Source organism: Natrix helvetica (genome assembly GCF_964273705.1).
Source record: "Natrix helvetica genome assembly, chromosome: 6".
In the NCBI taxonomy this organism is placed as follows: domain Eukaryota; kingdom Metazoa; phylum Chordata; class Lepidosauria; order Squamata; family Natricidae; genus Natrix; species Natrix helvetica.
The window spans coordinates 46,701,779-46,727,911 of NC_138553.1; the positions used below are offsets into that span (position 1 = coordinate 46,701,779).

A 26,133-nucleotide genomic window follows, 5' to 3' on the forward strand; every position below is an offset into this window, starting at 1 on the left:
AATAGACAGAATTTTCATCATACAAAGAAATACATATGAAAGAAAATGTGGCTGCAAGATAGAAAATGAATCATTCTCAAAAGTCAATTTTCAATTCCCAAAATAATTTTATGATATACTGAGTTTTAAATTGTTAATTTCAAGAATAATCAGTAAGTCTGATATTTTGTGATATTTTGTTTTTGACCCTTAAAGCAAATCACTCCCACAAAAGAAGGACACATGCTAATAAAAACAACCACTTTTTAATATTTAAGAAATACAGTCTATGAGAAAGAAAGTAATAAATATTCAAGACTAAATAACAGCATTAAGAAAGATAAATTTACTTAGATGAAGTTAACCACAATTTGGGTTTTCACATTTTGTCCTCCACTCCATCAGAGACTTCGATTTCATTAAGTTTGAATGAAGGTTTGATGCATCTTAGGATCCTTTAGTGGGGGAAAAAACACTTGCTTTCATAATGGCAGAAACAACTAGTTAACGTGTCACAGCATGGTCACCTAGGCATCAGCAAGACCAGCAGTTGGCAATACACTGGGAATGGGCATTGCTGGAAATACCAGAGAAGTTAGTCACATTTGGCATTCCCTCATTCTTTCTTGAAGTTGTCCTCCATTTAGGAATGCTTCCTCTTCTTCATAGTTTCTGCTTTGACAGCCAAGCTCTTTGCACAGATGGTCAAGACCACAATTAGGACTCCAACCAGGAATGCGACCACTGGCCAAAGGAAGCAGTGCAAAAGAACAGATTCGTCATGTGTACGTTGTAGCAATACATCATCTGGTCTGTAATAGGAAAGACAGCAGAATTATGGGTGGAGAGTTAGAATCAGCCATCCATGAACATAAAAGATATGCTGTTTGCAACATAATCAGAAACAATATACTGTCGTGATTTCTCTACATTTTTACAACAATCAGATTTGCGGAGAAGAAACTAAATTAAACACAATTGATCTTTATATGTTCTTGGATATGTTAATATGTTTTGGAGCCCTGGTGGTGCAGTGGGTAGAATGCAGTATTGCAGGCTGACTCTGCCCACTGCAAGGAGTTCAATCCTGACCGGCTCAAGGTTGACTCAGCCTTCCATCTTCTGAGGTCAGTAAAATGAGGGCCAAGATTGTTGGGGGCATTATGCTGACTCTATAAACCACTTAGAGAGTGCTGTGAAGCACTATGAAGTGGTTATAAGTGCTGTTGCTTTGCTCTTGTGTGCAGTTCTAAGTCTCATGAAATAAAAATGCTCGCTTGTTTTTTTAATTGTCCCTTATTTTTAACACATTCACAGATTAAAAACAAACCATCTCAGAAAAACCACTGCTATATATGCAATAGCTTCCACTGCATTATATCTACTGGCACCCACTGAACACAGTGCAAATTCCAGCATGCATGCGCACAGTTCCTAACAAAGTACAAAATTAAATACAATGTACTTCTGCAAATCAAATGGCATGTTTAACTATTTATATGTAGCTGCTTGTATAGTTAAAATAAGAAACAATGAATATAACAAGCATGGGAATGAATGTTCTTCCAAGATGTGCTATGTAACACATCAGTAGGGAGAAATAAACATTTCTAAGGTGTTTAGAAACAGAATCTGAAAGAAGGATGGATATCTTAGAAACAGGCCACCAAACTAAGTATTTACAGGAGAACAAAGAAAATCATTTAGAATTGCCTTTCATAGACCCCAAACTTGAAGGTTATTGAAAAACCATGTGGAAATCTTAAACATGCAGTCAATGTAAGAAACATAATGTCGGAACCTGACAGTTTGTCAGAGCTGCCACCCGGTGCTCCCCATCACCTTTTTTTTTTAATATAAATTTTTATTTTTAAACAAACATAGACAGACAAGACATATAACAAAAACATCTTCCATTACATACAGTGTGTTGATTGGTTACAAGATTTTTGTGCATCCTTTCCATAATCATCACTTAAACTTTATATAAAGTCACATATTATCAATCGGCTATATTTATACGCATTATTATTACAGTGCTTCTATAAAATTGTTTATCTTCTTGTATTCTAATTTCATATGTCAACTTACTTATTTCAGCACATTCCATTATTGATATCATCAATCTAATATATATGTACTGTATACAATTATAATTATTAAACGTTCATTGATTATAACTATTATTACATCCTTTTTATGTGAACCACGCTAAATTTAGAATAGATTTATAATATGGCATTTCATTACATCATCCTTAAATCATCCAATGGTATTGCATCTTTATATTCTCACTTACAGTTTATATAAAATTTCATATTATCAATCTAGTGTATATAAGTGCATTATTATCATTGTTAATCATTTATTGGACTATAACTATTATTACTTTGTCTTATACATAATACTCAAAATTTAACTAAGTTTAACTTAATTTTTATTGTAACATTTCATTTCATCATCCTGTATCCTTCCAGTAGTAGTGCCGTCCAATATCTCTTGCCATTTGTAAAATCTGTATTCTATTTATTTTCTTGATAAATCTCATATGGACTTCTCTTGGCAACTTGTTGTTCATTGCATATCTTTTAAGAACTCGAAACCCTCCATCTGTTCCTTCCATCAACTTGCCTTTGGTTATCACTGGTGCTTCTGCCAAAATTACTCTCATTGCTTCTGCCAGATTTTCTCCCTTTTCTTCTTCCATGTTTTGAGGTCTGAGATAGAGATCCAGTTCATCAACCTCTCCTTTCAATATTCCACACATATCATCTTCCTCCACTTTCGGTTTGCTCTCAATGTCAACAATTTTCTTATCACTTTGTTCATATTTTTGGGGAATTTTTTGAACTCTATCTTCAATTTTCATCATCGTTTTGTAAATATTCTCAGCTCTTCCCTCCATTCTTTCTGTTCTTTGTTCTATAATCTCAAGATTCTTTTCTGTACAAGATGTTCTCTGTACTTATTAGTATTTTTTGAATTTCTAGCATAATATTTTGCAATGTTAATTCCTTTTCTTCTTCATGTTGCACCATTTTTCCAGGTTGTAAGCACTGCCACTGAACCATCCAAGGCTTATTGCTTATTTCAAACAAATTCACTATAATCTTTCAAGTCCAGGCTTTCTCTTTACTCCAGCCCAGCTACTGATAATACTCCAAAAGAGTACCTGTATAAACAAATCGTGCTCTTCCCACTGTTCCTTTCTATAAACAAAATCAAGGACTTTGAGATATAAAATATAAGTCAAATGTTCATAGGAATTAGTGTTTCCAAGCCTCCAGCCTCTAGGTGACAGTGTTACTTCCTTTTCTTCTACTTTTACCCTTTTCTTTGTTCCGAACTTGAGAAAAAATATGCTGGTCATTGCAAAAAGAAAGAGATTCTTGATCCACAGATACAAAAAGTGAGGAAAAATAGAAGAAGAAGGAAAAAAGAGATCAGTCCAATTCAAAAAGTAAGAGGCATTTGTAAGAATTCCATCCATAAAAAAACGAAGTTAAAGAAAGATAGATAACACACTAATTCTGATTCAAGTTTAATCCACCACTTACTCTCTTCTGTCTTCAATTTTAATTTTGCTCTAAGTCTTTTTGGGTGTTCTCTTCTCTAATAGTAAATTTTTTCTCACCAATTTTGACACACTCTCTCTCCAGCTCTGCTTCTGTTGCAGGGGACTGTCCCAACTTTGTGCAGCTTCAATGGCTGCTTCTCTTGTAGCCAGAAAAATGAGCTTCTCCTGGATCGATCAGGGGCTTTGGATGCCCCTGAGATCAGCAGGACGTGCTCTTCTCTATCATCATCTCTGCTGGACAGTCCAGCAGCAGAGATATCAACAGCAATCCTGGAGCCCCAGGATTGCATGTCATGTTATAGTGACATCAGCCCCGCCTCTTCCCCACCTTTTATAGCCATGGGAACAGATAGCCATGGACTTCATCATGGATTTACCGGATAGCCAAGGGAACAAGGTCATTTGGACGATAATAGACCTGTTCTCCAAGCATGCTCATTTTGTAGCATGTACCGGCCTTCCATCTCCTAGGTAGCTGGCCCAACTGTTTATTGCCCATGTCTATAGACTCCATGGCATCCCCAAAAGGATAATTTCAGACAGGGGAGTGCAATTCACTGCCCGGTTCTGGCACAGATTTGTGGCAATGGTGGGGTCTTCACAGGGACTTAGTACAGCCTTCCACCAATGTTCCCTCTAATTTTTTTTCAGTGTGTGCAGAAAAGTATAGTGTTTGAGTGGCACATTTTCATGCCTGAGCACCTGAATGTTTTTCACAGATGTTTCACAGAGCAATTGATTTATAGGATCCGAATTGGAATGGAGAAAAATGGTTTTGTGCATGCGTGCATGTGTGTGTTTGAGTGAGCAAGGGATCCAGTAAGGGGACTGCACCTATTTAGAAAAGAAGGTAAATTATTGCAAACATGACCAGTTGAAGATAAGTATGAGGACTGGTTGGGCAGTAGAGGGAAAGGGGGAGAGAGAGAAAGTGATAAAAGAGTGGAAGAGAGGAAGAAAAAAGAGGGAAGAGAGACAGAGACAGAAAAGGAGAGAGAAAGTGACAGAAGAGTGGGAAAGAAGGAAGAGAAAGAGAGACTTAGAGAAAGAGGGTGAGAGAGACAGAAAGAGACAAAGAGGAGAGAGAGAAGGGAGAAGGAGAGAGAAAGTGACAGAAGAATGGAAAAGAAGGAGAGAGAAAGCAAAGAGAGACAAAGAGAAAGAGGATTAGAGAGACAGAGAGAGAAGAGAGGAAGAGGAAAGAGTAAGAGAGAACATCTCATTTCAACCTTGAGGTGCAAATATTCTCTTTGATTGGTAATTTTATTTGTCCATTTGCTATCCAATACTCTCATTTCTCCTTAAGTTCATCAAGAATTCCTTTCTTTTCATTGAATTTATCACAATACCTTGAGAACAACTTTTTCAGCATAGCTTTACAACTGTTTAAAATATATAGTAATTTAGGTCAGGTTTTCAGAACATTAATCTACTATTTATAAGTCACTAAGTGCAAAGAAACAGAATTCAGAAAGTTGGCTTCCCTTTTTGTAATTGCCTATTGCCTGCTTAATTTTCTACCTACATTTTTGATAACTGATATTCACTGTTGACCCAAGAAGCCCATCATAGAAAGAAACCCTCCCTATGAATTTTGTTGGGTTTCCATGGAATGAAGTTTGATCTTTTTCACAACCATACAGTAGCATGTTCTTTCTAAGGAGGATATAATCAAGATAGTCCAAAATTGCCTACCAATCTAACAGTATGGTGATTGACAATCTCTTTATATTTTAACTCTAACTCTTTCAGTCTTAAAGGTTTGGTGAGAAATCCAAAAATTCTTTTAAAGAGGAAAAAATGCTTGCACAATTGCACCCATGGAGACATGTATATATACACAATACACAGCAAAACAAACTTAACAAAGTGCTAAGTCTGCCGACCAACTCACACACGCTCTCTCTCTTTCTCTCTCTCTCTCTCTCTCTCTCTCTCTTTCTCTCTCTCTCTCTCTCTCTCTTGTGAGAATGAGCACGTGTACCCCTCCTTCCTTCAGCCCAACACTCTCACTGGTGTCCCGGCCAGGTGAGAGGAACTGCAGAAGTCTCCTCGAGTCGAGGGCAGCGAGTCATTCGATGGGAAAGTTGCCTCTCGGAAGGAATGACCTGGCTTGGCTTTTGATCTGCCACCTAACAACCAAACAGGGAAGCGAAGTGGCAGGAGAGAGGAGTTCTCATGGCAAATCCGAGCAGCCGCTCTGGGAGCCCATCCCATGCCTTCTCCCAACCCCCGGATCACTTGTCTCAGCTACCTTCTGCCTCATGGACCTAGAACTGATTGGATCGCTGCTGTCTCCGGGCTGGCTCTCCTCTCCTATTATTGTGGAAGGCGTATCTGACAAAAATCACTGCGTGGCAGTTGCAAACTGCAGCAGTGTTTTGTTGCCACGTGCGCAGCTTAGAGGGAACATTGCCTCCCCCCCCCCAACCAATGGTGCAACGGAGAGGGCAAACATGATGGTGGAGCGCTACTTAAGATGTAACGTCCAGTACCAATAGACCATTTGTGCTGAACTCCTTCCCTTTGCAGAGTTGTATATAACAATTCAGTGCACAAAAGTATGGGCGTTACCCCATTTCATGTGGCTACAAGGCAGGAGTTCATCCCAATTCCGGAGTGTCCTCAGGTGCGCCCAGATGACATGACCTCGCAGGAGTGGATAACCCGGATGCAAAAAGTTTGGAAAGTGGTGAAGGATGCGTTATGTCGCTTTTGCCACATATAAAAAGAGTGCTGATAAAAGGTGGAAGGCGCAAGGACCTTTCCACGTAGGCCAGGGGGTATACCTCTCCACTAAATATCTCAGGCTGCTGTTGCCATGTAAGAAACTCGGGCCCAAATTCATTGCGCCTTTCCCAATCATGCGAGTTATTAACCCAGTCACAGTGCAGCTAAGACTCCCCCCTCTACTGGGGAAAACACATCCAGTCTTCCACTGCAGCCTGCTCTGATCAGTTCATGCATGTGATATCAGAGGAAACTGGCTATGGCTGCCAGCCCGTTACTGTAGATGGGGAACAGCACTATGTAGTGCAAGATATACTAGATACCAGGTGGTACAGGGGACAGTTACAATACCTTGTTTTATGGAAAGGTTATCTCCTGTCGGAGGCATTGTGGGTTCATAGCAAGGACTGTAGGGTGCCCCACCTGATAGTGAGATTCCACTGTAGACATCCCACAAAACCAGGGGGAAGGGGTCCTTTAATTCCTAATTGACTGTAATTTTAGCTCCCCAAACGCTGTCTCCGTGGTAGAGGGGCCGCATGTCAGCTCCAGCCAGCCCAGAGGCCTGGACCTGCCATTCAGGGGAGAAAACCAGGCCAGCTGCCAAGACCCACCAGGCTTCACTCCTCAACAAGCAGCTGAGTAATCTACAAAGCTATTGATAACTGACTGACAACAATCCATGATTAATTGCCAGGTGGTTTTCATTCTGGGTTACGAGGGGATGGGTGTGTGCATGCACGGGGTGCAGGTTATCCTAATTACTAAGTAACAATAAAAGATGGGGAGCACCAGATGGCAGCTCTGACAATTTATTCATTGCCTTAGTGCTTTGTTGGTCAGTTCATGCCGGAGGAAGAATACAAACTGCATTTACAAACCGTTTCTGTGTTTCTCTGTTTTCATTAACCCTTCGGAACCTGACACATAAGGATATTTCTGAGCTAGAAGAACAGGAAGCAAGTCCAAAAACAAGAACAGAAGGGCTTAGCTGGGTACAGAAAACATTCAGAAGCTACAGATCCAGGTTCTGCCATCAATTTCAATGCTGCTTCCATCACAAATGAGAGCATCACAATTTTGCAACTACTTATGTCAACAAGGATTTCTGCATAGACACATTTTCCACTGTGAAAGACTTTGGGGAGAAATACTGTACCATTTTGCCCATGTATAGTAAACATTGCTTGGAATAGTTCCAGATACTGCTTGTCATTTGCTCTCAGCACTGCAATCCCTATGCAGCAGGACTTCTCTGAGATTGATAAAACTTGTGCTTTCTTCCTCTGTCCCCTTAGGCTCTTTCTAACCACGAGATTGTTGATTTTCTGGAAGACCAGCATTCTTATAATTTGTAAATTTAAAAAAATATTAACTGTCAGGCAAACAAAGTATATGGAATGAATTTGAAGGGAGCTCTGATTATGGGCCTTCAAATTCACTCCTGCTCCATGTTCTATCTTCCTTAAACCCACCAACTTGTTAGCCAGGCTATTTCTTCTAGAAATAGTACTAGCACTAGCAGTAGATATTTATTTTAGTACTAGCAGTAGTTATTTATTAATATCTAATAAATCAATAGAGCACAGTTGGGCCAAGAGATAAAGCAGGAGGAAGCTTTGCTGGTGTTCCTGTAAGCTCATTCCCTCTTCCACCTCACCAACTTGTTAGATGGATATTTCTGGACATGGGGATATTGATCTTCTGAAAGACTGGCATTCCCTAATCAGAAATTCAAGTAACTTTGTATTCACTCAGAATATAGTTAATTAAACTTTCCATTTCAAGCTTATGCCCAGGGATCCTCAACTCTGCCTTGCAATGTGTATGAAGACAAATTGATGGTTGTTTTTCTAATGGCAGATGGTGCTGGATAAAGAGACAAAAGAAAAAGTAATCAAAGAATTAACCAATCACTGCTTTGAAATATTTCCTTATTAAAGCTGTAATAGCCTTGTTCCAGAGATACATGAAGCTCAACTGACTAAGTGACCTGTGTAAACAATGTAATTTATGCTGATATGCCTTTTCTGGTTGATTCAAGGATGGAAGGAATGCATATTAATCTTGCTACTTGAAAGTGCCTTTAGTTTATCTTTTATAAGACTTCCCACTTCTTCAATCAACAATAGAATATGTGTAGTTTATAACATAGAGCGACAACCAAGTTAAAGTGGGTTTAAAGAGGCTCTTTGTCTGCATTTGGATTCAGCACTTGGTTGCCACTCAAAAGAGAACACAGCCAACTAAGATGACAAAATAAAGGTTGGCAGATGTTCTATTCTCTAAAAGCAGAACGTTCTATTCTCTAAAAGCTCTTATTACAGAGGCTTCCTTTGCTGCAACAAAGCAATTATCCTAAGATGGATGACTCCGAAGTGCAGCATAGTGCTCTGCAGATGGTTATTATCTATTGCATTCTTTCATTTAGTAACTCTAAACAAATATTTGGGCACAGCATTTATCCTGACATAGAATAAAAGGTATTCATGTTACAGCTGCCAAGTCACAATGGAAAATAAACAGTAGACTTAATTTGGCATGATTGAAGAGATACATACCTGTCGAACTCTAGTGTTGCAGAGAATGAGGTAGAGAGAGAGATACAATACAAGTCTACTGTATGTGTATAGAGAGGTAACTATATACTGTATGGCAAGGGTGAAAACATATTTCACTATAAGCAACCCTGTGTGAAGATTTCTCCCTACTGCTATGAAATCTGTGCCAAGAGGCCATGGTGGAGTCTCCAACCTTTTTGAGCTATAGGGTTGCTGTTGAATTCTGCATCTGTTGTGAGTGTATGTATAGCCTGGTTGCCCACCAACAGAATAGCTGCAAAAATGGTCAGTCACAAAATGACTATTTGCTGGAAGACTGTCTGGTGAGGCTGCATTAGCCACCCACTAACTCCCAAAAGACAGTTTAAGTTTCCAACTCAATTATGTCTAGCACATTTTCAATTATGAATTTTCTCCTGCTTCCCTTTTATACGTTATTGTTCAGAAAAGAGAAACAAGTCAGAGGCAAAAGGCTAAAATGTCATTGCCAGCAGAATTTAGTTCGTGAGTATGAAACATAAGGAGTTGAAGACCAAATTAACCAGAAGCCTGTGCAATCAATTCCAACATTGAGATCACAAAGTAATTAAGACCAAGGCTGTAAGCCATCTCTACAGCCAAACATTTGTTGCAGATCTTCTCTCAGCATTGTATTCTTTTTGACTGTTTGCTTTTGAAAAGGAATGTTCCTCAAGGGACTCCTGGACTTCCAAGTTCAGGAGGTGGGTTTTTTTTTGTTTTTGTTTTTTGAGAAACAGATAAAACCAACATAAAAAGCACCAAAGTGTACTGTATACTGAGAATCATTTCAGGAAAAAAAGATAAATCTAGACAAGAAGAGCTGGAATAATGTCATTATTTGGCAGATCTTGTGACCCAAGCACAATGGAGATTCTGGTCATCTGAAAGGTTCTCCTGGATCTCTTTGTGAGTCTCAGTCTCAGGATAGGAGTAGGAAAGCAACAATGGGCAGTTTGTATGTTGAGATTATGTTGTGGGCACTATCACAAAACAGTTAGCAAGTGGGAGGCCACCTACGTTAGTCTGTAGTGGCAAAAATCAAGACTTTGGTAATACCTTTTCTGACTAGCAAATGTTATTAAAAAGCATACACTTTCAAGAACTGCAGCTCTTTTGATTGATTGATTGATTGATTGCCATCAAGTCAGTCTTGACTCTTAATAACCAAATAGATAGGGTTTCTCCATGATGATCTATTCTTAATCTGATATTTCAGGTTTTCTATTGTTGCGTAGTCACTGTAACTGAGTCCATTCACCTTGCTGCTAGCCTCTTCTTCTCTTTCCCTCCATCTTTCCCAGCATTACAGCTTTTTCTAGGAAGACAGGTCTTTGTGTAATGTGTTCAAAGTAAGATATTTTGAGCCTGGTCATTTGCACCTTGATTTAGAATTCTGGATTGATTTGTTTGATGATCCATTAGTTTGATTTCTTGGCTGTCCTTGGTATTCTCAGGAGTCTCCTCCAATACAATACTCTTCCTATCCTGCTTCCTCAAAGTCCAACTTTCACTTCCATAAGAAGTCACAGGAAGAGCCATTACAGGCTGTCCTGGAGTTATGACTAAATTTGTTCAGCAACTGTATGAAGTTGCAGCAGCACTGAATGAATGGTATTTATGCCGGGTCCCTGAAGTTACAGGTGTTGCAGTGCTCACATAGTCACCTAATCAAAATTCAGGCACTTGGCAGCCTTCCCACACTTACAACTGCCAGGGCTCTTCAACTGTTCCCCTCCCCATCCCTATCCTGCAGAGTGGCACTCCTCAGCAGCAGTGGCAGTACTGGAGCTGAAGTAGAGGCCAAAGGCTTTACGTAGTTTCATCCAACCACCACTAACCCCAGGCTTCTACTTCAGCCCCAGGGCCACTGAGCAATACCACCTCAAGCCTCATCCTTGATGAGTAATTCCTTCTACCTTCGCTGCCCTACACTCCACTCATCCTGCTACTTTGCTGTCTATCAGCACTGCTGCCCCAGAGGACCTTCGCTATTTTTCTCCTATTGCTGATGAGATGTACCCAGCCTGGTCCTATATAAGGCAGATGCTGCCGTGGTTAGGCCTTCTTCCCAAGGCTGCCCACACCGTTCTCCAAATAGCACAGACCACTGTCACAATGTTTCTGAGGCTTTCTAAAATGTCACTGGAAGGCTGCATCACCCCAACGAGGCCATCGAAGTGATGTCCCGGTGTGTGGAAGCCGTACGGATCTGGATGGATGACAACCGACTCAAGCTCAACCCTTCCAAGACGGAGTGGCTGTGGGTACCAGCCCCCCGGTTCAGCCAATTAATCCCATCATTGGCCATTGGGGGCATTCATCTTGCCCCCGTGGAGCGGGCGCGCAATTTGGGCGTCCTCCTGGATGCCCGGCTGTCCATGGATGACCATGTGACAGCCGTGGCAAGGGGGGCGTTCCACCAGGTTCGCCTGGTGCGCCAATTGCGCCCCCTACTGGACCGGGATGCCTTGCGCACAGTCACTCATGCGCTGGTGACGTCTCGCTTGGACTACTGTAACGCTCTCTACATGGGGCTTCCCTTGAAATGCACCCGGAGGCTTCAGTTGGTCCAGAATGCAGCCGCGCGGGTAATTATGGGGAGTACTAGGTACTCCCATGTGACACCGCTCCTGCGCGAGCTGCACTGGCTTCCTGTGGTCTATCGGGTGCGTTTCAAGGTTTTGATAACTATCTTTAAAGCGCTCCATGGCTTAGGACCTAGTTACTTGCGGGATCGTATTCTGCCCCATACATCCCTGCGACCAATTCGCTCGCACAGAGAGGGGCTCCTCCAGGTGCCGTCCGCTAGACAATGTCGTGGGGCGGCGCCTAGGAGTAGAGCCTTCTCTGTGGCGGGCCCAGCCCTGTGGAATGACCTCCCCCCGGATATTAGGAATACCTCTGACCTCCGCTCCTTCCGTATTAAGCTTAAGACCCACCTATTCCAAGCAGCTGGCCTGGCTCAACTTTGATCTAACCATATCGCTCCTGACGGGTTTTTAACCGGGTATTTTAATTATATTTAATTTCTAGGGGTTTTATATTTTGTATTTTAATTGTTTTTATCAATCGACCTCCTCCTTGTGTATGTCTCAGTGTATGTTTTTGCTTTGTGTTTGTTTTGTTTACATATTTATTTCGTATGTTTTGTTGTACGCCGCCCCGAGTCCTTCGGGAGAGGGTGCGGCTAAGAAATAAATATATTATTATTATTATTATTATTATCAAATCATGTTGGCCGTTCTACAGTTTTTCAGACAGTGTTCAAAAAGTTTCTGAAACCAAATCAACAGTTGATGATCCATTACCACAACAAATTACTGAACCTACAATTAGACTTTCAGAATTTTAACTGCCTACTTCACAGGCGGTACTGTAATTCTATTGTCTGGATATCACAAGCGGGTCTCTCGTGTCTTTGAATGGTCCAAACCAATGTTTGAGCAATGTAACACAAAAGGGGGAGCCAAGTCCAGTCCTTTTAAGACAAAGTGAGGGGTTTTCCCCAGTTTTCAGAGCAACTGGCGATCCAATTGACTCATCAAGTCAATTAATAGTTGCACTTCTGCAAATTGAAGCAGTCATAATGCTGCACAGATTCTAGAATCATCAAACTCTAGCTTGCTGTTATACTTCAGATGTTGCATTGGATATTTCTACCAGGTCCCTGCATCTCCTTTCTAAATCTTACAAAACACTGGCTTTTTCCAAGGCTAGTAGGTTCTCTGAGCTTCTATAAATCTTGCTAGGGATATAAGCTGTTTCCCGCATTTCCATCTTCCCCCAAGTCTGTTATGTGGCTTCTAATGCTGCAACTGAGTCACGCTGGCCATCACCTTTTCCAGATGCTATTACTGCAGCCACTGCCAAGCTCCTTGACAATTATCTCATTCCAAACCTTTTCCTTTGGATATTCTTCAATTAAGCCACTCTAACCTTTCTCAACAGTCTCTGCTGCATATGGTGCACCCAACACTTATCAAACCTCTCTAGCTTTTTCCTCTTCTTCAAGGACACTTCCTTCACCATTCCCAGCACACTAATGTGTCCCATGTCACCACTTCATGTGCAGCAGGGCAGATGGCAAACCCATTTACAGAAATGCAGCCATTTTAAGGGAGGAAACTCAAACATTTCCTCTTTGTTCTGTATTTCCTCTTTCCAGATTTGCAGTTGACCATTTTATTCAAGGAGGGTCTAGTTGGAGCCTAGGAACATTCTAAAGAAATAAAGTGCTGGTTAGAAGTTGATGCTCTACCCAGAAGCAGGTTGTTTCCTCCCCTTTTAAACTTTTCAAATTTCTACCTGAAATTAAAACCAAGAAAGACAAGCACTAACATATATTGAGAAAGATGAAGTATGCCTGTGAAAAAGTTGCTCTCTTTGTGCTATCCAAGCTGAAGTTTGGGAGCAGAAATATTTTTCATCAATTCTTGGTGAATTGTTAGGTTTTTCCAAAATCTTCAAATGATAAAGGCAATGTTATAAGGAAACAGCATAGATAATAACGATGATGATAATTTATTAAATGTATATGCTGCCTGATGTTTCCAGGGTATGTTTATGCTCTTGGTTAGAGGCAGGTTGGGAAAGACCATGAATCTTAATCTAAATTTCACTCTAGGGACTTGCCATTCATTCTAGATGAATGGCATACTCATTCCAAGGAGTATATGCTATAATCAACTAAGATTATGGTTTAGACCTCTGGAGTCCTTAAGATGCCTATAGCTATGACCTATAATTGCACAATAGCCAACTGCAAAGAAATATGGGAACTTCTGTTTCTATTTCTGTATCTATACTAAAATGGTACAGGTAGTCCTTGACTTATGACCACAATTGAGCTCAAAATTTCCATTGCTAAGCAAAATATTTGTTAAATAAATTTTCTCCCATTTTACAACCTTTCTTGCCACAGTTGTTAAATGAATCATTGCAGTTGTTAAATTAACAACACAGTTGTTAGGTGAATCTGGCTTCCCCATTGATTTTGCTTATCAGAAGATCACAAAAGGTGATCATATGACCCCAGGACCTTGCAACTGTCATAAATGAGGCAGTTGCCAAGCATCTGAATTTTGATCATGTGATTATGGGGATGTTGCAATGGTCATAAGTGTGAAAAATGGTCATAGGTCCTGTTTTTAAGAACTGCTGTAACTTTGAACAGTCACTAAACAAACTGTTGTAAGTCAAAGACTACCTGTATAGGATCTCCTGCTTGAGCAGGGGGCTGGACTAGAAGACCCCCAAGGCCCCTTTGAACTCTGTTACTCTACTCTACTCATCTTCATCTTCATCTTTGTTTACATTAGCAACATCCTGCTCTTCAAGCTGTTCATTATAACTTCCTGGCCAATATGGAATATAAGAACTATCCTGTTTTCATTATTGTTACTAGTAGAAGTATTTTAATAGGCCTGAAGACAAATTGTTATTTGTGTGTTTTTATTACAAAATTCTATTCCCAAAGGGAATCCACAATCAATCAAGATTTATATGGGGAAAATGTTTTGTACTCAGGATACCAACCAGGAATATACCTTCATCTATGCAAAATCTAGTAGTTTGACCTCCAAGGAGACAAGGTTGTATTTAGACCTGAGACCTGATTTAGCTGAACTCTATCCCTAAATTTTCTGCACAACAAGCAAAGGTACAAAAAGACCAGCAAGAGTGTAGCTAAGTCAACTCATAGATGTGTGAAGTTACTTACCTGAGGTGCTGATTAAAGTAGCAAGTGAAAGGCTGAGAACCTACTTCGTCTTCCCAATAAATCTGCCAGTGCATTACAATATCAGAGTTCTTCTCATTTTCCCGTTCACAGGGGGGGATGTATGAACACTGTGGAAATAAAAGGTCATTAAATGGCGTCCTTTTAGTATGCAGCATTTCAGTTTGGCTCTTCCTTAACAGTTTTCATAATTAAACTTAAACCATATGGCTCAGAAATTCAGCAAAAAGACAAGTGGGAGATTTAAATGAATACTGTTGTGAATATTACTATTCAAGAATGGTCACTGAACACTGAAATTCTTCTATTCCAAAGAACAGAATTTTCTCAATCTCTCCCTGTGCACATCTCCAGCCTCTAATTTTAGATAGTTACATAAAAAGGGTGTGACACAATAGAATAAATCTGTTAAGAACATAAGAGCTCTACTAGTGAGACTAAAGCCTTTCGAGGCACAAATTGAATTTTTATGAGAAACTCATAGAAACAAGGACAAAAGCTTAGTAGTTACTTCCCATATTACCTTTTAGACTATGTTATGTCTTGAGTATATGCAATACAAGTAGTCATCAATTTATGACCACAATTGAGCCCAAAATTTATGTTGCTAAGTGAGAAATTTTTTTAAGTGAATATTGTCCCATTTTATGACTTTTCTTGCCACAGTTGTTAAGTGAATCATTGCAATTGTTAAATTAGTAACATGGTTATTAAGTGACTCTGGTTTCCCAGATTGACTTTGCTTGTCAGAAGGTCTCATCATTGAGAATTGCTGATAAAGATGACTAACCCAAATAAAACTAGAATGCAGAGATTTTTCAGGAGCTCATCAGCAAAGAGCACTCCAGGATGTCTCTTCCTTTCTATTTTTCAGGTGGAGAAGATTCTTACCATTCATGAGATTGAACATTCTGGATACAGCATAAGAAGTTGCAAATAGACAAGGCAGTGAAATATTATATACTTTCATAGCAGACAGCTGCCTGGAACCGTCTTTCTCGGGTCTCTACCTCCACTCCAACCCTCTAACAGTCAGGACTGGCAGGCCTCGTGCCGGATATGCCATGTGCAGGCCACACCCACCCAGGCTCCACAAAGGCAAATACTACCACACTATGCCCCAATCTGACCCGTGACGCGATCGAGTTTGACATCCATGCCTTACTGAATGAAAATACATTTTGTGCTCTTTTGGAGATAAAGTCATAGGCCCCTTTGGCTGATTAGCAGAACCAATGCTCAGTTGACTGTAACCACATGCACCAGGCATCAGTACTGATAAACATTTATAGTGCTATACTATATCAGTCTAGCTCAGCATTCTCTATTCTGATGAGTATGACTTGCCCTGTAAAATTGGAGGTTTGTTCCAACCAAGAAAGGTTAAATACTTTACATTAATGAAAATAGTAAAAATGAGAATCGATGCAAAAGATGGTCAACCCTTTTCTAATTTTACCCCTGTACTTCCCAAGGCTTCAAAGCTGTGCATCTCAGGCAAAAACTAATGCATTCATCTACAAAGATCACGATGGTTATTTTAATTTATCTTCAGAACTGAAGCTTTTTAATTGTATTGATTTGAAAAAAGAAAACTCAGGATATTTTTTCTATAGTATGTAGTTTATTTTTTATAATAAGTAATATCTATTGAGGACCTTGTACCAATGACAAGAGTCCAATGATGCAAGGCTCAGGAAATAATCTATAATTCTGTGTTACGTGCAAGACTATATAACTAGAGTTATGGTGTTGAATCAGACTATGATACTATAGAAACTAGAAGATATTTTTATTGCTCCAAGCAGTGTTTTGGAAAGATTTCAAAAGGCAGCTAATTTGGTGTTCTGTGTAGGTACACATTGTGCTACAATATTAATTTAAGAGATGGTAGATAACTCCACTGAAAAATAAAAGGGTGGGAAGAATTTTAGTATATTTTTTAGTCTTCAGATAATGATAGAAATAACAATTCAAATCATTCGTATTTTTAAAAAGAATCTATCCAGCTGAATAACATACTATAGCAGCGATGGCTAACCTCTTTTGGCTCAGGTGCCGAAAGCACAAGTGTGGTAGCACATGCCCACGTGACCACACCCGTGATTCAATTCCCCCCTGCGCAACCCTATGCATGTGTGCACGCCCCCCCTGCTCTCCTGAAGCCTGGGGAGGATGAAAGCGGTCTCCCGTGGAGGCCCTCCGAAAGGTGGAAATGGCCTGTTTTTGAACTTCCGGTAGTCCCGGTAGGCCCATTTTTCACCCTCCCCAGGCCTCGGACGCTTTCCTGAAGCCTGTGAATGGTGAAACCCCCTCCCCCAGCCCTCCAGAGTCCGAAAATCAGTTGGGCAGAGCGCGCATGGGTGCTGCAGTTGACCTAGGGCAAGGGCTCGCATGCCCTCAGAGATAGCTCCACGTGCCACCTGTGGCACGCGTGCCATAGGTTCACCATCACGGTACTATAGTGTTTCTCAAACTTGGCAACTTTACAATGTGCAGACTTCAACTTCCAGAAATTCTGGGAATTAAAGTCCACACATCATAAAGTTGCCAAGGTTGGGAAACACTGAACATATTAGGTTAGTGGTCTTCACTTTTCCCTAATCATGCACTATGTGAGCTGAACATATTTGTCAAATTAGAGAAAACATTACTGATGATTAATGGCATATTTAGGGAAATAGGCAGCTGATTCACAAATGAATGTCTCTCACTTGACTTGCAAGTGTAAATGAATCTCACCTTGGGATTTGTTTTTAAACAACGAAAAGTGACCAAATTTTAATGAATAAATGAACTACTATATATCTAACGATGAAAGAACATTCATATTATCAATACCACTAACATTTAAAACACAATATCTGTCAGTGAACATTTAGTGATGAACTGGAATGCATCCTTTTTTAGGAAGCAGAATGATCAAGGTTACAGTTACTATATCTGGTTTACATATAGTAAATGTAACCTTGTTGTTTTTCCAAAGCAAAGTTGTTTTTGATAGTCAACAAAGCTATGATTCTAATATCTTTCAATATAGGCTGCATACATGTTGAAAGTTCTATAGGAAAAGAATCCTGACAAAGCATCAAATCCTTCAGAATGTGGAAATATTTGTCCCTTCACAATTCAGTGTTAGATGTTGGGATGTGAAGCGTATTCTTGCTCCTGAAACAAATTCTTCTATAGACATGACTAGATTGTCCCCAGAAATATACTCTACTGCTGAAGGGCAATTTGTCATTCTGAATGTTCTTCCTTGCCACCATTAAAGGTTAGCCAGTAGGGTATGCAGAGGTGGTATTCAGCCAGTTCTCTCTCATTCGGGTGAACCGTTAGCAGCAGCTGCGGGAGGCCCCGCCCACCCACCCCCCGACATAATACACAACCTTATGCACATGCGCAGAAGACAGTGCACATGCACACTCACATTTGCAAACCAGTAGGGAAAGTAAGTGAATCCCACCGCTGAGTGTATATACTTATTTGGAGGTTCATGAAAAACAGTACACATCAATATAAACTTCCAATGTGAAATAAATGCAGCTTTGGGTTATATATTATTTTGAATGTAGACTGCAATCCTATGCTTTCATATGAGGACATAACATAGAAGGGAGCATGCAAATGACAACATGACTAAATAGTAATAATCAGAATATATATCCAACAGTTAATTTTTCTAGGCTTTGTCTAATTGAATAATCCCCAATGACCTTTATTTAAACAAATATAGCCTCTATTCTATAGTTAGTCTCATTCAATTAATTAGGGCAGCACAAGCCAACAGGAGCATTATTTCTTTCTAACACAGGAAAAGGTAACTATTTTCAGTTCAAGGGCTACACCTTGTCTTTGGATGTCTTTGTTTTTGAGGTGAACTCAAAAAGTGGGAACAAATGGAACAGAAAAGTGAACAAGGGACTTTTCAAAAATCTTTTTAAAATCCTTTCCTTCAAAAACAGGAAGGGAGGAACAGTTATGCATACTTTAAAATACAGATTATATATATATATATATATATATATATATATATATATATATATATATATATATATATGTATGTATGTATGTATGTATGTATGTATGTATGTATGTATGTATGTATGTATGTATGTATGTATGTATGTATGTATTTGTGTTACAACCCCTAGTATGCCTAGTGGCTTAGTGGCTAAGACTCCTGCCTAAGATATAATACAGCCCAGGTTCAAATCCCAGTAAGGGTATGGCTAGCTGATGAGAGCTAATTAGCTCGAAATAGATCTATACTAGTCTCCCTTTGTTTATTTATCAGTACAAATACAACACAAATATATATATATATATATATATATATATATATATATATATGTATGTATGTATGTATGTATGTATGTATGTATGTATGTATGTATGTATGTATGTATGTATGTATATTAACGAAGCCCTTCAATGCCTCCAAATTCTTGCCAAAAACTGAATGAATACAGTGGGAATCTCTCGGATTTGCACAAGAGAATTGCAGGGCCTCATATAGAAATTGCTCGTCCCCTTTTTAGCACATATTGCTTTGTTCATGCACATGAAAACTCTTGCAGTTTACTTTCTATCAGTGCTGCTTTCTGAAAGCTTTTATTCCTTGCTTTTTTTCTTTATTCTTCAAAGTCAACTCATGCACCTCTTAAGCCATTATTTTGCACCCAGAACTACTTGATAAATATAGTTCCTAGGAATGAGATCCAAGAGGCACTTGTTAAATTTTCTATTCTTTTTATTTAGGATCATCTTTCATATTGGAAAAGGAAACCTTGACCTTCAGCTCTCATCTCTCTACAAGCTTTAACTCATAATGCAACATATTTTTGAACCATTTAGATTTTATATCTTAGCAACATAAAGAATTTCGCTAGGCACCAGAAGAAAAAAAGCATTATCTCCAGCCCAGAAATATTTAAAACACAACATAATATTTTCTTCCTCTGCTACAGATCAGAAATGAACGACTTTGCTAGAAAGCATTTAAGATTATTATTTGTTAAATAATATCAAAGGTAAAAGTGTCCATATGAGTTGGACAACGTATTGGTTAGACAGAAATATTTGGCTGAAAATATATTTTACTGTAGAATTTGTTATGTGGTCTTGAGATGATTCTGTTGGACCAGCAGAAGTGGAAGAAGAAATTAAGCCCTTGAAAAAGGGGCAATCATGTTAGACATCAGAATAAAACTTGTTTCAGCATCTTGAAGGTTACCCATCATCTTTCCACTAGTATTTACATATCTATAAAATTATCATTTCCTCATATTTCCTAACAAACACACATCTAATTATCAATCATATCCCGTATATGATTCTGAAAATACATGAAATTACCAATCACACATCTTTATCTTACTCCCTATTTAGTGTGTTACCATTCTATTTATTATCACACATGTATTATTTAGTTATTTTATTAGTTATAATTATAAGAATACCCAATTCAGCAGTGTCTCTAGGACCTCTATCATATGCTGCCATTATTATGGTCAGAAGGTAATCCTAAATCTCATTCTTTAGTAACTTTCCTTTTCTTTGATGTCCATTTTTTCCAGATCCACTCTTGACACTATCAAATAATACAATGTCATCCATTCAAACCCTCTCATCATCATCATTATACTCTTCACTAACCCTCTCAATCTTACAACATAAACAATCAAATAAATTCAGCTTGCAATTCATTCTTTTTCCATGAATGTGCATGAACTTGGGGGTCTAAGAGTCAGTCTCTTTTCTGCACTTTCCTATCTTGTCCTTTTCATGTCAACTGCCAGAAAAAAGGATTTCCTTGACTACAAACTCTAGCTGCTTTCCCAAAATTAATTTGTTTCTTCTATTAATATCATTGCCTGCAGCACAACATGCACTTCTAACCAAGGTAAGAATTTAGTCAACAATCTAGATGACACCAATTCATACTGTACAGCCCTTTATATATTTCAGCATATATCATTCATAACTAAACCTTTACCATCACTAGTCCATTCCAAAAAAATTAAACCACTTTCATTCAGTCCTACTATATACTTCCCTTACTCTTAATGACAGGCTTCCTTTCCTATCTTTCATCTTTCCTTGCATTCATACATTCATGCTCTTTAGTATTTCCTCCTTTAAATTCTAAGTCACAGTCTTGAACAAGCAATACTTTAGATTTAGTCATACCTCCACTATCTGCTTGATTCTAAAGACAAGAACAATCAACTTGGGCCCCTTTGGGCTAATATATCACAAAAGATAGCCAAAGTCCAATTTTTCCCAAACAGGTTCATATTGTTCTGTACAAAGTTGGATAGCTTACTAAAGGATCTCATATATATATATATATATATATATATATATATATATATATATATATATATATATATATATATATATATATATATATATATATATATATATATATATATATATATATATATATATATATATATATATATATATATATATATATATATATATATATATATATATATATATATATATATATATATATATATATATATATATATATATATATATATATATATATATATATATATATATATATATATATATATATATATATATATATATATATATAAATATGTGTGTGTGTAAATAAATAAATTTATATTTTTAATTGCAGCATTTTATGAATGTCTGAGTTCTAAGCATATCAGCATATCATATTTGGATGAAATATTTTCTTCTTTTATGATTAATCGCCCTGTGATTGAGGGGACATTTTCACCCTGTAAGGAGGAACACACATTTCAATTTCTCAAGTCTGTTTTTAGATTGTTTCATGCATTGTAGCCTGAGGAGAATGGCAGTTAGCAGGCAACAGATGCTCTTGGAGAATAGTTAATCTAAGAGACTTTCTCCTCACAGATATGCCCCAGCCATTTGTTTTAGTATCTTTGTTGTATTTGCAACTAATATCTGAGGCAGGCAAGTCTCAGTTCTAATGTTACAGTGGATTGAAGTAGTTTGTTGCTACTGTACTTAAGAACTTCCCCCTTTAAGTAGCAACAAGCCACACTACATAGGATAATAGATGGGGTTAGTGCCATTGTAGGCTGCTGCAGGTTCTGATCATTGTCCTCTGCTTTGAGAAATGGGTGAGTCCAGATCTTTCAAACCGCCTTTCCCCTCTACAAGCCATGTTCCAACCTAAATCCCTATGTCAGATCCCTGGATGATGCCAATGATGTCAGAAGGGGGACTGCACGGTGGATAAGAAGAGAAGCAAAGATTTGATTGAAGAGTAAAAAGGGGCCTCTACTTTCCCTTCGCTTGCTGCCTCTCCTAACTTGAGTGCTTATCCAAAGGTTGGAAGAAGGGTAATGGCAAGTAAAGGAAGGTTAAGTTCTGACACAAGGTGCCCAAATGAACTTAATTGACTTGAACTGATATTCTGTGATGTCATAAGCAGTGACTTTGCCTGTTAACATCATTCCAGTTGCATACAGTAACAGATCCTACTTATTTCTGGTTACAATCAGTTATAATCCCCAAATAACCCCTTTGAATCAGGCTCTGCTCAGCCTTTACTACAGAGCTGAAACAAAGCTGTTAGTGTTGCTCAATTAGAGATGAAAACAGACGCAAAGGAGAAGAAATTAGTATTCAGGAACATTGTAGAAAATAGAGCAGAAGAAAAGGCGTAAGTGTCTTAGATATGGATGGTCCGGTTTGCCTCGGGCCATCTGCTCTAACCCGTCGGATCATTCAGTGCGTTATGCAGCTACACTGTAATTTTGCTCACCTCGGAGTGGTCACGGCTACGCTGCACTGCCACAATCTCCCTAACTTTTCGGAAGAACCAGAGAGCCCCTATTTTGGGAAGGATCCAGCACTTCCACCGCTTTTCAATCAAAGACCAAGCCCATCGTAGCCCGGGTGAGGGATGTGAAGAAAGCTGCTCTGCAACTCCAGAAACCCCGCAAGTTCCCAGCAGCTTTTGACCCAGGATGTCTATGGAGATTCTCAGTCATCCAGGTCATGTTGTCCCAAAGGTGCTTTTTTCCAAGAGGCAACTGGACTTCCTGGTTTTTCTTTGAAGACGTTTCGCTTCTCGTCCAAAAAGCTTCGTCAGGTTTTGACCCAGGAATACTATGCCGTTCCTTGGGAGAGGGGGGGGGGGATACAAGTGGTTGACCCACCAACTCTAACAAGACTTCCGAAATTCCGGGCTTCAAGTGCCAGGGGTTGGCTTCTTTGAACTACAGAGCTCTCCATCTGAGCCCGCTGTTAGCATAGTCTAACCTTCCTCTCCTGGCAGCTTCTGAGCCCTCAGATACCTTGGCGGGCCAACCTGTCCGCCTCCCGAACAGCGCCAGGTCTTTCATGCCGACCTTTGCCCAAGATCAGCAGAAATGTCGCCCCTTTTCTCTCCAGCCCCGCTTCCCCAACCCCGGTTCTGAGCTGCGCTAAGAATAAAGCGGCATCCTTTGATATTTGCCGAGAGGCGGTCCGGCCGGCCGGGGCTTGCTCGGCGCCGGGTGAGGCGCTTACCTTTGGGTTGGTGAGGAGTTGGTGCTCGTCCGGGTGCAGGAGCGCCCGGGCGTTGGATTCGGAGTTGTTGACGTAGATCTGGAGGCAGGGGTACAGGGAGGTGCCCTTGCAGTCGGCGCCACACGTGAACGTGCACTCGAAAACCTCGCTGATCCGTTGCACCGACAGCACGGTGCAGTTCGCCGCCTTCCCTTGCAAGTCCTGCAGGGCCGGGTTGAGCCAACAGAAGCCCAAGATGAAAAGTGACAAGATACCAGTAACGATGAGGAACAAGCCCAGCCGGATGGTTTTGTCTTCCGCTTCGGTGTATTCGTAAGCCACTCGGATCTTGGCCATCGCCCCGCCTCAGAGCATGGAAAGCAGCGGAGCGGGGAGGGGGGGCGTGATTGGGGAGCGGGGGAGAGACTGGAAGCAATCGCAGCAATGCCTGGAGGTTGCTTTCCGCCCACCGGGAGACGGAGGGAAACTAGCAGGCGAAGGAAGAGCTGGAGCGCCCGTCGAAGAAACTCCGGCCACTCGTGAGTGGCCGATCCCACCTGCAGGGTTCGCTCCGGCTGGAAGGCGGCCCGGGAAGCGATGCCAGCCAGCAGCTGGCGCGCAGCTCCGTTTGCGAGGCGGGCGGGCGGGCGGGCGAGTGGGGAGAGAAGAAGTCAAGGCAGGGTGCGAATCGCCAAGGAAACGGCCCCTGGCTGCACCTCCTTCCTAGCGAGGCAAGGGGGCTTTCCGGCTGTCGGCCTCCTCCTCCCACCAAGTGATCGGAGCTGGCCGGGAGCCTGTCAACATCTGCCACGAGGTAAGCTGCTTAGCGGAGGCGGAGGGCTGAGCGGGCTCCAATCTTGATCTTCTGCCCCCTCCCATTGTTGGCCTCGTGGGACTCGCCATTGACAAGCCGAGGGACTCTTCGGCCAGCCTTCCAACGTCTGCCTCCCTCCCGCCCCACTGGGTTACTACAAGGGAACAGTTTGGCTCGGGATTATCCGCCCTGGCGATTTAAGCTCCGGAAGAAGCATCTGATTGCTTGTTTGGGTTAGGAGCCGCGAAAGGGAGGGTCCCGCAACCCTGAACTGGGCAGTGCCGCCGCCACGTGAGAGCTGGGAAAGCGAGGCTGCCCGTGCACGCCGGCAGCGCCGCTCTTTTGGCGTGGAGGAAAAGGGCGGGTTAAACCTCAGGGAGACACGCGGTGGTTTTTTTTTCTCCCGCCTGCCGGTTGAGCGGCCTCGGCCTCGCACCCGAATCAGCAGAAGAGATCGGAACAAATGTACTTGACATCGATGAGTGGCGGTTGTTTTCTGCCCATTTGGGCTGCTTGCAAGAGGAGCGGAGTCATCAATCGTCGGACCGCCATTTATCACCGGGCAGAAATGGTCAGGCTCAAATTCCCCCACCCCACAGACATTTTCCAAAGACCCAGCTCTCTAGCAAAGGCTCTAATCTGGGGATGGTGGAATGAAAGACCAGAGGACGATCAGTAGCAGAGGAGATGGACTCGGTCACAGCAATGTTGTGCCCGCCATGGACCAAAGACCTCAAAGGCCCGTTTGGGAACAGACCCTCCTGGAGAAAATCTGATTGTTAAGAATTGATAGTGACTTGATGACCCATAATCAATCATCATTATCTGAATTGGAGATAGAACCATCATTTTTAACAAAGCAGATGAAAGGGCCTATGACAGGGGTGTCCAAACTTGGGAACTTTAAGACTTGTGGACTTCAACTCCCAGAATTCCCCAGCCAGCATGGGTAATTCTGGGAGTTGAAGTCCACACGTCTTAAAGTTCCCAAGTTTGGACACCCCTGGCCTATGACTATTCTTCATCTGTGATACTTCACTTTATTTCATTAAAGTTGAAATAACTGGAAAAACAATAAAGGTACTCAATCAGTCTATCACAGGAACCGGCCACTTTATAGGCCTCCTATGAATTCAGCTAACTGCTACAATTGCTGTGTATATTTCACAATGCATGTTTAAACAGATACATCACCTGTTACTGAAACTTACGGAAGCTTGAAGTATTGCAAAATGTCAGCACTCAGCTCTGGATTCAGGCAAAATGCACAGCTCTAACAATAAGTGAATACAATGAAACAAGCTATAGTAGCTCAAGACAGAATGCCTTTAAGATGGATTTTTTTCAAAAATTCAAGTCATGGACTCAACAGAATAGTCTAGCCAGGGAGACAGAAAATAACCCTTTCAGCCTTTTTTTTTGTGCTCATACAAAAACCTACTTCCTCTGAAGCTTGCATTTACTTGGAAGATAAAGCCAGAGTGAGGCTTAGGTTTTAATTATTCCTTTTTTTTAGAAATGAACACTTCCTTTGTTCCTTATAAATTAAAACAAAATGGCTGTTTTGTATTATTTCGATGATTTCATTTTAGTTTTTATTATGCCACCCCTTTCCTGAAAAATCTGAAATACATCACTTTTTTTTCTTCCATTATCACCCTGCAATCTTGTGAAAATGTACTCTAATTGTTTAAAAAGAAAAGCAGGAATATTCAAAGCCCATCAAATACTTCTTTACATAACACCTAATTAAATTGTGGCAAGTGCTGCCATCAGAGGTGATGATTGGAAACTGTTTTCACAAGGAGCTAGACAAATTCCTGGAAGATTGGACTGTTAAAAAGTCACCAGCCTTGGGTTACAAAAGGGCTCAATGGCTCAGCAGTTAAAGAAGCTGAGCTTGTCAGCTGGAGAGCTGACAGTCCTGGTTCCAGACCTGAGCTTACTTGCTCCAGCTCCTGCCCACCTATCAGCTCAACAGCATGCAAATGCAAGTAGATCAATAGGTACCACTTCAGAAGGTAATAGCATCCTGTGCAGCTTTGGCATATAGTCATGCTGGACACATGACCACAGAAATTGTCTTCGAACAAGGCTGGCTCCCTCAGCCAATAAACAGAGATGAGCATCATGCCCTAGAATCAGACACAACTGACAGGGAGACCTTTATCTTTACCTTGACAAGCAGCCTACCTTAAATTCCACCTGC

At 40.6% G+C, this 26,133-nt stretch overlaps 1 protein-coding gene across 1 annotated transcript; it reads right to left on the reverse strand.

Moving 5' to 3' along the window:
- Positions 1–235: 235 nt before the first annotated feature.
- On the reverse strand, positions 236–24,793 carry KCNMB4 (potassium calcium-activated channel subfamily M regulatory beta subunit 4). Its single transcript, XM_081956884.1, has 3 exons — positions 23,132–24,793; positions 14,588–14,715; positions 236–791 (listed from the first exon to the last, which is right to left on the reverse strand). Exons 1-3 carry the CDS (start codon positions 23,465–23,467, stop codon positions 623–625), a joined length of 633 nt encoding a protein of 210 aa, XP_081813010.1. The 5' UTR covers positions 23,468–24,793; the 3' UTR covers positions 236–622.
- Between the last annotated feature and the right edge of the window lie 1,340 nt (positions 24,794–26,133).